General features: G+C 50.8%; 1 protein-coding gene across 1 annotated transcript; it reads right to left on the reverse strand.

Moving 5' to 3' along the window:
- Window positions 1–1,426: 1,426 nt before the first annotated feature.
- LOC135613228 (uncharacterized) lies at window positions 1,427–3,675 on the reverse strand. The gene is made up of 4 exons (XM_065110328.1): window positions 3,478–3,675; window positions 2,472–3,398; window positions 1,653–2,369; window positions 1,427–1,549 (listed from the first exon to the last, which is right to left on the reverse strand). The coding sequence occupies exons 1-4, from the start codon at window positions 3,673–3,675 to the stop codon at window positions 1,427–1,429; spliced, it is 1,965 nt and encodes a 654-aa protein (XP_064966400.1).
- Between the last annotated feature and the right edge of the window lie 8,842 nt (window positions 3,676–12,517).

The raw sequence follows: 12,517 nt of genomic DNA on the forward strand, positions 1-12,517 counted from the left end.
GGGCGCGTGCGATAGACAACACCGTCCCGGTTTTGGGCGACGAGAGCTCCAGAGGCTTAGAGAGATCCTCCCGGCCTCCCGAGCCATCCGGAATATGTCCGAGCGGTGGTTGGTGGAGGCGGGTCTCAGCCCGGTGCCTCTAGGTATGCTCCCCGGGGCGGTTCTTTAGGGGTTCTCCTCTTTTGCTCATGGGTTGCCCGCTTAACTGATTGTGGTTTTGGCCTTTCCTCGTAGAGATGGTGCGTCTCGAAGCCCTTCGAGGGGGAAAAGCTTCTTCGGCCGCGTCGGGTCGTTCGCCTTCCGTTGCCAGGGTGGGAACGAGGGAGGCCCCCGTGGACATCGAGGCCGGTCAGCCTCGAAAGAAGGCACGGGTGCTTCCGAGCGACGGTCCTGAGGCGGTCCCAACCTCAACGGAAGGTGCCGTGGTGCCGGCGGCAAAGGCTGCCGAGGCCGCCATAGCGCCGGCGGACCATGCCGCGGGGAGTCTGGAGGAGGGCGAGGCTGGCCCGAGCGGGCATGCAGTGGTGGAGGCGCCTCACCAGCCCTCCATACGCGAGCTTCTTCGTCTTCCGCTCGGGAGAGAGGACGAGCCTTACCTGGCACGGGAGGTGGGCGCTCTCTCGCGTGGCGCGGCCACTAACCCGTTAGTGGGCCGGTGGGACGGTCTTACCCGGGGCAGCCGGGTGTGGGCCGACGGTGATTGTGCGGCCAGGTTCGTCCGCGGAGGGTTGCATCCCGACATAGCTCTGGATTTGTACACTTTATCCTCCGAGGCTTTGCTTAGCAAATCCGCTAAGTCGCTGTTGTGGGTAAGCGTTGTCTCGTCCCTCTGCTTATGCATTTTGAGACGTGCCTGGTTTTGACCTCTTCCCTTCCCCAGGGCAATCATTACGCCGCCGCGCTGATGGATCGCGTCCGTGACGCGGGATGGGTCATTGCTGCCTTGAGTAGTCGCAATGCCGAGCTCCGGAGGCAGGCGGACGAAGCTCGGGCTGGAGCGGGCCCTGAGGCTGTCGCGGCGGCCGAGCGGCGCGCTTCGGACCTGGAGGCGGAGGTGGTGCGCCTTCGATCTGAGCTCCAAGCATCCACGGAGTGGTCCGCGGAGTTTTAGGCACGGCTGGAGACGTCCGAGGAGCGTAATACAGAGCTCCAGACGCATTTGAAAGCGTCGGTGGCCGAGGCTCGCTCGGCGAGGGCGGACTCCCTTGAGCTGATCCGACGCCGAGAGGAGTCGCGAGCTGAGGTGCGGGGGGCTTCAGAGGCTCTTGATGCCGAGATCCGCCAAAGGCCGGGGAGGGATAAGAAGCTGATCGAGGACTACAAGGACTCCCCGGGATTCCAGCTCGGTCTTGTTCGGACTGGGCGGGTTTCATACGAGTACGGGTATCGGGTTGCCCTTGCTTGTTTCAAGGTGCGCAACCCTGGCTCAGAGGTCGTGGAGGATCCCTTTGGTTCCTTCCCCGAGGACCTGGACGTCGGTATGCCAGCCGATGTTCCCTTCGACGACAGCCCGGATGTCCCCGAGGAATGAGGTTTTTTGTATTTTTTGCTTTGTTTTGTAATGCGCTTTTTGAATAAACATGGTCTTTCCCTTCTCCAGTAGACTGTCTGCATCTCGGCATGGCTATGTCTTTGGCCCGGTTTTTACTTACGGAAAGTATTTTTTGAGATTTTGGGTGTTCCAAGTCCTCGGTCCTTCGCAGGACCAGGTCGCCTAGTTTGATGGGTCGGGGTCGCACCCTTCGGTTGTAAATCCTTGCAACCGCTCTTTTGTACGAGAGGGCTCTTACATGTGCGTTGGCACGCCGCTCCTCCAACAGGTCGAGGGCTGCTCGAAGTCCTTCGTCCGAGGTCTTTTCGTCGTAGCTTCGTGTTCGGAGGGTGGTGATGGCCACCTCAGGTGGCAGGACAGCTTCAGTTCCGAACGCGAGGCTGTAAGGGGATTCTCCAGTTGCGGTTTTGGGAGTGGTGCGCAACGAACACAGCACGCTGGGGAGCTCGTCTGTCCAGGTCGATCGGGCTACGGATACTCTTCTTTTGAGTTCGTCCAGGATGGATCGGTTGGTTACCTCCGCTAGCCCGTTGGTCTGAGGATGGGCTACCGAACTGAACCTCGGTTGGATGCCATGGTCGGCACAGAACTCCCGGAATCTTCTGCCAGCAAACTGAGGTCCATTGTCTGTGATAATGGCCTTGGGCAACCCGAACCGAGTTACTAGGTTCTTCCACACGAACTTCTCCACTTGATGTTCCGTGATTGTCGCCAGTGGTTCGGCCTCGACCCACTTTGTGAAATAGTCCACCTCCACGATTATGTACTTCCGCTGTCCAGAGGCTGGCGGGAAGGGTCCGAGTAGGTCCAAACCCCACTGCGCGAATGGCCACGCGCAGTTGATGGGACTGAGCGGAACCGCGGGCTATCGGTGTGTGCGAGCGTGCTGCTGGCACGAATTGCACCGCCGAACTTAGGCCTTGGCGTCCCGGCACATGGTCGGCCAGTAGTAGCCTTGACGGAGTATCTTGTGCGCCAAGGTTCGCCCGCCGATGTGCTCGCCGCATACCCCCTCGTAGGTTTCGGTTAGGACCATCTGGGCTTCGTCAGGCTCTAAACATCGCAGGAGGGGATAGGTGAAGGACCGTTTGTAGAGGCGGCCACACTCCACGGTGTACCATGCGTGCGTACGACGCAGGCGCCGAGCTGCAACTTCGTCGAGGGGAAGGGTTCCATCCCGCTTGAAGCGCAGCAGCTCTTGTACCCACGTGGTCGGCTCGCCGCCTGGGGCTGTAGTTGCTATTTCGACGGCGCGGGCAGGGAGCTCCTCAACCTCTGGCCATGCTTCAGAGGTCGGTTTCGACGCCAGCTTAGCTAGTGCGTCGGCTCGCTCGTTCTCCTCCCTCGGAACGTTAGACAGTGTAAAATAGCGAAACTTGGCGATCAGGTCCTTTACCCGTGCCAGGTATTTCGCCATGGTTGCGTCCCAAGCTTTGTATCCGTCGTTGAGCTGCTCGGCCACAAGTTGCGAGTCGGTGAGGACGCGTATCGCGGCCACCTGCATCTCGAGATCCAGCCTTAGTCCTGCTAGGAGTGCTTCGTACTCCGCCTCGTTGTTGGTGGCTTTGAACCCGAAGCGAAGGGATCGCTCGAACGAGCGTTCGTTAGGGGCGAGGAGGACCAGCCCTGCGCCGGCACCCCTTGAGTTGGCCGAGCCGTCGACGTGTAGGGTCCAAGCTTCGGGAGCCTGCTTGAGATCCACGTCCTCCAACTGCGTCAGCTCCGCAATGAAGTCGGCTACCACCTGGGCCTTGACGGTAGTCCTGGGCGAGTACCTTATGTCGTGTTCGCCGAGCTCCACCGCCCATTTGAGGAGCCGTCCAGCAACATCAAATTTTGTTAAGACCTGCTGAAGGGGTTGGTTGGTGATGACCTCCACCGGGTGTGCTTGGAAGTAGGGGCGCCAACTTTCGAGCTGAGAGCACCAGGGCGAGCGCGAGTTTCTCTCTCGGCGGGTAACGCTCCTCAGGTCCACTTAGGATGTGGCTGACGTAATAGATCGGGAGTTGTTGGCCGGAGCTTTCCTTGACCAGGACAGAGTTGACTGCATGCTGGGAGGCCGCCAAGTAGAGGCCCAGCTTCTCTCCCGGGGAGACGGAGGTGAGCCGAGGAAGGCTGGCCATGTGCTGTTTTATTTGTTTGAAAGCTTCCTCGCATTCTGATGTCCACTGGAAGTTCTTCGGGCTTTTGAGCGCCTTGAGGAATGGGAGGCAGCGATCGCCCGATCGGGCGAGGAAGCGAGAGAGAGCGACAAGTCTTCCGTTAAGTCACCGCAGGTCTTTAACCGTCCGGGGAGACTGCATGTTGATTATTGCTTGAACCTTCTTCGGGTTGGCGTCGATTCCTCTCTCGTGCACGATGAACCCAAGGAACTTCCCGGAGGTGACGCCGAAAGCGCACTTCGTGGGGTTGAGCCGCATGCCGAACTTGCGCAGCGTGGCGAAAGCCTCGGCCAGGTGCGTTCTGGCCTCTTGGCTTTTCACGATCATGTCGTCCACGTAGACCTCCATGTTCCTCCCGATTTGATGGGCGAACATCTTGTTTACCATTCTCTGGTATGTGGCCCCGACATTTTTTAGCCCGAACGACATGACTTTGTAGAAGTATATGCCTTGATCGGTGAGGAAGGTCGTGTGCTCTCTGTCTCCGGGCGCCATCCTGATCTGGTTATACCCTGAGTAGGCGTCCATAAAAGAGAGTCACGCGTGACCGGCTGTCGCGTCGACCAGCTTGTCACGACCTTAGCTGGAATTGCCTAAGGCGTGAGGCACCCTTGCGGACAAAGACTCGAACCTAGCTTGCGTTGCCTAAGTCGCGAGTCCCCCGTGTGGCAAAGACGCGAACTTAGCTTGCGTTGCCTAAGTCGCGCTTCGCCCTTGCGATCTTGCTCTGCAAGGATCAGCCACTTTGTAACCTCTCGCAGGTCCCGAAGGACCTGTAAAAGAGAAAGAAAGTTAGATCGAAAGAATGAGCAACGGACAAGTCCCGAAGTCTCGCGAAAAGGGAAGCTTTACAAGCAAATCGTCGAACACCTTGTGTGCACAAGAGAAAAGAGGGAGAGGGAGAAAAACAAGGCTTTCAAGGATGAACGAACAGCTGCAAGCCCACAAACAGCCGCTCACCTAGTCCCGGGCGCAAAACCAAGTTCCCGTAAAGGTCACGTGCGAACTTGTGAAAGAGTGTTCAACGCCCGGTATATAACCGAAGCCCCATCCAGCCATGTGCCACCCGGGGGGTTCCTAGGTCCTGAGATGGCTGACATTTTGGTGAGCGGTGGCAGCACTCCGCTCACCTCCCGCGGCACGCGAAAACGGAGCCGTTTTGGGCTGTTTTGGGGCTGTTTTGCTCGGTTCGGTGAGCGATCGCTTTGCAATGCTGCAGCTTGTTCAAACTTACATATTTACAGCAAAATGACCCAAAACCATGAGAAAACATGCTGTCAAGCAGCTGTACATGCGGGTGTGAGCGACGAACGGTTCGTTGAACGGAGTTGTTGCGGGTGCGCGACGACCGTTCGTGACATTCTCCCCCACTTAAACTGTCGACGCCCTCGTCGATGCTTGTTGGTAGTTGTTGATGACTTCTTCTTCATGTCGCAGGGCGTCTTCAGGCTCCCAACTGGCTTCAGTTCGGGGAAGCTTTCGCCACTTCACCAATTACTCTGTCTGTTCCGCTCCGCTGGGTAGCTTTATCTTACGATCCGCCAGAATGGTTTCCACTCGCTTCTCGTAGGAGGCTGTGATGGGAGGAAGCCGAGTTGGAACACTTCGAGAAGCGTCTTGCGGATCCGAATCGTAGGCCTTCAGGTTGCTGGCGTGAAGAACGTTGTGAATTTTGAACCACGCCGGCAGCTGCAACTTGTAAGAAACATTGCCTACTCTGCTGATAATTGGGAAGGGCCCTTCATACTTACGCACCAATCCTTTGTGAACTATGTTCCTGAAGAATTGGAGTGATGCTGGTTGGAGCTTTACCAACACCAAATCGCCAACTTTGAACTCTTGTGGTCGCCTTCACAAGTCTGCCCACTTCTTCATCCGTTTTGCCGCCTTCTCCAAGTAAGCTCGCGCAATATCGGCATTTCGATGCCACTCCTTTGCGAAATGATAGGCTGATGGACTACTCCCAGTATACCCAATTTCCATAGTGTGCGGAGTCGACGGTTGTTGTCCTGTGATAATTTCGAAGGGGCTCTTGTTGGATGCAGAGCTCCGCTGCAAGTTGTAGGAGAATTGGGCGATGTCCAACAGCTTCACCCAATCTCGTTGATTGGCACTCACGTAGTGCCGGAGATACTGCTCCAAGAGCGAATTTATTCTTTCAGTCTGACCATCCGTCTGGGGGTGGAGGCTTGTAGAGAAGTATAACTTTGACCCTAACAATTTGAATAGCTCGGTCCAGAATCGTCCCAGGAACCGAGCATCACGATCACTAATGATATTGTGTGGGACTCCCCAATACTTCACTACACCCTTCATCATCAGTCTGGCCGCCTCTTCAGCTGAACAATGTAGGGGAGCAGCAATGAAAGTTGCATACTTTGAAAACCGATCGACCACCACGAGTATCGATCCAAGTCCCCCTACAGGTGGCAAGCTTGATATGAAGTCTAAGGAAATGCTCTCCCATGGCCTTTCTGGTACGGGCAACGGCTCCAAAAGTCCCACTGGCTTCCGCTGCTCCGCCTTGTCTTGTTGCGGCATGTTCGAACATACTCCTCCACATCAATCCCCATCTTTGGCCAGTAGAAGGCCCTCTCCACGAGAGCCAACGTTCTGTGAATGCCGGGGTGTCCAGCCCAAAGGGAATCGTGACACTCTTTTAAGAGTTCACGCCTTAAATTGTCCACTTGGGGAACATAAACCCTATTCCCTTTTGTGTAAACAAGTCCCTCCTGGACCCAAAATCGTCGTGCCTTGCCTTCTTTGATGAGCTGCATCAGGATAACTGCCTGGGGATCACTATACAGTCCATCTCTGATTCGGGAAAGGAAGTTGGAGTGTAACTGACTTGCTTGGCCTCTGCCCTCCAGTTGTGCAGCATTCACGCATTCCACTTTCCGACTCAACGCATCGGCCACGACATTCGCCTTCCCGGGCTTGTATTCCATTGCCATATCAAATTCAGCTAGGAAGTCCTGCCACCGTGCTTGCTTTGGGGAGAGCTTCTTCTGAGTTTGGAAATAACTCAGGGCGATGTTGTCTATCCTCAGCACAAATCGTGACCCGAGAAGGTAGTGTCGCCAAACTCGTAGACAGTGAATCACTGCTGTCATCTCCTTCTCATGCACTGGATACCGCCTCTCGGTCTCGTTGAGTTTGCGGCTCTCGTAGGCCACCGGATGACCTTCATGCATGAGTACTCCTCCAATAGCGAAGTCCGAAGCATCTGTGTGGACTTCAAAGGGCTCTCCATAGTTTGGCAATTTGAGCACTGGTTCTTTTAGGACAGCAGCTTTCAGGTCTTGGAATGCTATCTCACATTTGTCCGACCACTTCCAAGGCTGCTCCTTCTTCAGCAACTCCGTCAGTGGGGTTGCCCGCTTCGAATACCCGGCAATGAAGCGTCGATAGTAGTTGACGAAACCAAGGAAGGATCTCAACTCTGGCACCTTCTTTGGAGTTCGCCATTCCGCAACTGCTTGCACCTTCGACTTGTCCATCCGAATGGAGCCATCACCGATTCGATGCCCCAAGAATAGGATCTCAGTTTGAGCAAAGTAGCATTTCTCCCTTTTTAAGAACAACGTGTTCTCCCTGAGAACCTTGAAAATCGTCCGAAGGTGCTTGACATGCTCCTCGAGCATTTGGCTGTAGACGACGATATCGTCCAAGTAGACGACCACGAACTTATCCAAATACTCCTTGAATAGCTGGTTCATGAGAGTACAGAATGTGGCCGGAGCGTTGGTTAAGCCAAAAGGCATCACCAAGAACTCAAACGCTCCATATCTGGTCACACAAGTAGTCTTTGCTTCGTCGCCTTCAGCAATGCGCACCTGCCAATATCCCGACCGAAGGTCGAGTTTTGAGAAATACTTCGCCTTGCCCAATTGGTCGAACAAGTCTGCAATGAGCGGGATGGGATACTTGTTCTTCACTGTTACTTTGTTGAGGGCTCGGTAGTCGACGCATAATCGGAGGCTCCCATCTTGTTTCTTCTGGAAGAGAACTAGAGCTCCGAAAGGTGCTTTTGAGCTGCGGATAAGACCACCGCTTAGTAGTTCACCTAACTGCTTTCTGAGTTCTGCCAACTCTGGCGGGGGCATGCGGTAGGGTGGTCTCGCTGGAGGCTTCACTCCTGGCTCCAGCTCGATACTGTGATCCACGCCTTTGCATGGTGGAAGAGTCTTCGGCAACTCGGGTGGCATAACGTCTTTGAACTCCTTCAGGACGTTCGCCACCACAGCAGGTTCTTGAATGGCCTCTTTGTTGAGTGGCTCTAGCTTCATAGCAGCCACGAATGTCAGTTCGCCCTTTCGCACCCCTTTCTTCAATTATAACGCCGAAATATGTTGGGGCTCCTTGGTTCCTCTTCGAGAGACGGGAACCACGCAGGGGTCATCGCCTCCCATCATACATAGGGAGTTCAAGAACGGCATCGGCACCAACTTCGCCGCGTGCATAAACTCCATTCTAAGAATCACTTGGAAGTCGTCTAGTGGCACGACCATCATGTTGGTGTTTCCGCTCCAAGTCCCGATTTTGATAGGAACACCCTTCGCCAACCCGGAGATTCGCCTGGCCTCCGAGTTCACCGCTTTCATTCGGCTTGAGCTCTTCTCCAAGGTCAACCCAAGTCGCTGTGCTTCGCGATCGGCTATGAAGTTGTGGGTAGCGCCCGTATCCACCATTGCACGGGTCATTTGGCCATTTAGCTTAATGTCCACATACATCAGCTCGCTACTTCCTGCTTTTTGTGCCTTCGTCTTCATGTTCTCCCCCACTTGACCCCGCATAGCGTTCAGCAAACGCATTACTCCCATTCGGGGTCCTTGCGACTCCTCATCGTCGTTGCTGGATTCAGAACTGCTTGAGCTAAGGGCGACAGCTTTGCCCTTGTCCGATCGGGGAGGGTGGATGGAAGCCGTCAATGCATTGAGTGCTTGTTTTTGTGGGCACTCCCTTACCATGTGCGGTCCTCCGCACAAGAAGCATCCTCCAGGTTTTGAGGCCTTGCCTTTCGGGTTCGGCCCTTTGTGGGAGCTCTTTTTCTTCTGTTCGCCCCCGAGCTTTTTCCCTCGAGAATGTTTTGGAGGGCGATTGCCTGAAGATTGTTTCCTTCTCGCTGGGTCTTCAGAGGAAACAAAGTCGGTAAGCCTTTCTGCAGCTGCAATTGCGCCGACTACATCGGTAACATTCCTTCGATTCAACTCCTGTTGAGCCCATGGTTTCAAACCATCAAGGAAGCTGAACAACTTGTCCTTCTCGGACATGTCCTATATGTCCAGCATTAGTGCAGAAAATTGCTTCACATAGTCTCGGATGGTGGTACTTTGGCAGAGTTGTCTCAACTTCCTTCTTGCGACGAACTCTGTGTTCTCCGGTAGGAACTAAGTTCTCAACTCCCGCTTCAAGTCTTCCCATGTGTCGACTCGACACCGACCTTGTTGGATTTCCTCCCAACGAGTTCGCCACCAAAGTTTCGCATCTCCATTCAGATACATTGTTGCTATAGAAACTTTGGTATCTTCAGAATCAGGCATCGTAGCTCGGAAGTATTGCTCCATGTCGAACAGAAAGTTCTCGAGCTCCTTGGCATCTCTGGCCCCTCCATATCCATGGGGCTCAGGTGCCCTCAAATTTTGTGGCGGTGCAGCGCGGGTGTTGCCTCCTCCCGCATTTAGCGTTCTTGTAAGCATGGCCACCTTTGCGGTGAGTTCCGCCACAACATCTTGCAAGTGCTGCACGGAGTCCTTGGTGTCATCAGACAGTCGGTCGACTAGGGCCTCGACCTTGTCGATCCTGGACTCCGCTTCCTCTTGCGAGCTCTCTACCCCAACAAGTCTTTGTTGGCCATGGTAGAGTTCCTCCATGCTCGCTTCCAGAACATCCAGGCGGGTTTCCGCCGTCGTGAGTCTCTCCTTATGACTCTTTTTCCCAGTTAGCGCACCAGATTGCGCTTCCTCCGCTCGCGGAGAGTTGCCAACTTCTCGCTCATCCTGTTCGCTGCCACGATCCTCGTGAGCGGCTCCAACAGCATGAGAGCGAGTGTGCACATGCAGCCCACCTGCGGCTGCTTGGGGCAAGGTTCCGGCTTGCCCCGTCTTGCTTGATTTGCCACGATGCTTTGCCATGGCGAAGTTGCCAAGTTCGTTCGCTGTTCGATCGAAGAGCTTGCCCGCTCTGATACCACAATGTCACGACCTTAGCCGGAATTGCCTAAGGTGTGAGGCACCCTTGCGGCCAAAGACTCGAACCTAGCTTGCGTTGCCTAAGTCGCGAGTCCCCCGTGTGGCAAAGACGCGAACGTAGCTTGCGTTGCCTAAGTCGCGCTTCGCCCTTGCAATCTTGCTCCGCAAGGATCAGCCACTTTGTAACCTCTCGCAGGTCCTGAAGGACCTCTAAAAGAGAAAGAAAGTTAGATCGAAAGAATGAGCAACGGACAAGTCCCGAAGTCTTGCGAAAAGGGAAGCTTTACAAGCAAATCGTCGAACACCTTGTGTGCACAAGAGAAAAGAGGGAGAGGGAGAAAAACAAGGCTTTCAAGGATGAACGAACAGCTGCAAGCCCACAAACAGCCGCTCACCTGGTCCCGGGCGCAAAACCAAGTTCCCGTAAAGGTCACGTGCGAACTTGCGAAAGAGTGTTCAACGCTCGGTATGGGCGTGTGTCGTGTCGGTGTTAATGCTCGCTTCATGGGGCAGCGCGTCGCACCGGGGTGGCTGACGTGGGCGTATCGTACACCTGCATAATCGAGTTCAGTATATAAATAACATCAAATTCGCCTCTTTTCATTCACTTTATCCCTTATGATCCTGTTCTATTATACCGAGAAATGCTTGTCCTTATGATTGTGAAAGATGACATTTGTTTCTATTTAAGAATTTAACATGTGCATTACTTTGGTCCATGGCTCAATATCCGGTGTCCAAATTAAATGCTACTGGACATGTACTTTCGATTGATGCTGAAGAGTCAAACTGGATATGATATCTCATCAGCGTTATTCTCTCAATCATCAGTTACATAATTGACAATATATAAGATTTATGTCCATTTTAAATTCATTAAAATAGACTTAAAATTCTATAATGGGTTATGGATATTTTTGAATGAATGAATATTGGTTTGATTATTAGAGGAGTGTCATCGAATGTATAAGCATCATTTTGTAAGTATAAATATTGCCACGTGAGTTCTTATCGGCGATCATTCTAATGTGCGACTATCATTGGTTTGATTGCACCCACATGCGATCATTCTAATGTGCGACTATCGTTGCCACATGAGTTCTTATTGGCCATACATATGTCTACGATCTATTGCCAATCGTTATGGTCATCGTGTAGCCATTGGGCAGTCCCAACCTCCAGCATCCCATTGTCATCGACTATGGCTAACAAACGTCGTTGTAGTTGTATCGTTGCAATCGCCGATCAAAGGTAGGTTCTAACATAGCTGTTGCCTTGTTGTGCTATCGCACACAGCGACATCACTCCATGTGTAGCACCAACGACCAAGGTAGGTCGCCACTGAGCTTGGGCTACTGTATACAAGCTATTGTTGCTGCATGTAACAACGATGCTATCTTCACAACCATTTGCTGCTGCATGTAACAATGATGCTATCTTCACAACCATTTGCCTATGACACTCTTAACAATGCTGCTGTCGATAGCTCACCGAACAAATACGAGCAATATACTTCTACCCCTATTTGCATCGTCGATAATCAAGCAAAGAGTACGGAAGAATAAATTTATAGATTAGACATAATACATTATTAATTAATTTAAAAGTGATATTAATAAATAATTATTCAAAAGATGAACAAATTTAATTACATAAATAGATCTAAAATTTCTTTATGATCTAAATTATTTTGATTTCAAGAAACTCTTATACCAATTATTAGTATAAAAAACTATAATCATGTTTCTATTATGTGAAAAAACATTAATGCATTGAAATCAAATAATCATAGATAAAAGTTTAAATATGCAGACATTTCGATGTCATTTAAAAAATTTTATTTGATATACAAACGTATTATTAGAAAGCATATTAATCTATAAGGAAAACAAGACTTGTTTTTCCTCTCTTCTCATTTTTTAAACTATAAATAATAGAATATAAAATAAGGAGAGATAAAAAAGATATGTAAATATATGTTTTGAGTCTCTAGGAGATATTTATAGACGAAGACAGAAAAAATAAATAAATAAATTAGAGAGTCCCTTTTTGTTTTCTAAGAAATTCTATTATAGAATTTTCTTTTTATTAATTATTAATCATAATTCGAATCTAATTAAATTTATAATATAACATATTTATGTAAAATATTTTAGAATCATAATGATTGGTATAAGATAAAAGTATTCCCTCTCCTAACATTGAAGTGAAATCATACAAATAAATATGAATATCCTTTTTTTTAACCTCGAGTAAAATACTCTTTCTTTTGAGATCAAAAATATTAAATATGCATATATTATGAGATCAAAGAGATGCGTGATATATAATATGATTATATATCATGATAATGATTTTCCCTCACGATGGATTGAATTAAAAAATATTTTAAAAAAATTACTTTTTTTTAAAAATATGATAATATTTGAAAATTACATCAGGCCACAGATCAGTTTCGTTGTGTCAGATACTCATCTCAAAAACAAATATGAATAATTTTGAGAGGAACAATTCTCAATTGGAAGAAAATTTTTTGCTCTAATTTAAGAGTTTTTTTGTTGGATTTCTTTTATTTACAAAACATCTGAAATAAATCAAAACAAGACAAACAT

This window comes from Musa acuminata, chromosome BXJ2-5, assembly GCF_036884655.1.
Source record: "Musa acuminata AAA Group cultivar baxijiao chromosome BXJ2-5, Cavendish_Baxijiao_AAA, whole genome shotgun sequence".
In the NCBI taxonomy this organism is placed as follows: domain Eukaryota; kingdom Viridiplantae; phylum Streptophyta; class Magnoliopsida; order Zingiberales; family Musaceae; genus Musa; species Musa acuminata.

Bases quoted from the DNA above. Each gene is read 5' to 3' on its own strand.
- LOC135613228 (XM_065110328.1), bottom strand. From the start codon at position 3,675: ATGGCCAGCCTTCCTCGGCTCACCTCCGTCTCCCCGGGAGAGAAGCTG. The intron at 2,370-2,471 runs GCCTAAGTTCGG...CCATTCGCGCAG, and splicing joins CCATGTGCCGGGACGCCAAG to TGGGGTTTGGACCTACTCGG. The intron at 1,550-1,652 runs GTAAGTAAAAAC...TACAAAACAAAG, and splicing joins AATCTCAAAAAATACTTTCC to CAAAAAATACAAAAAACCTC.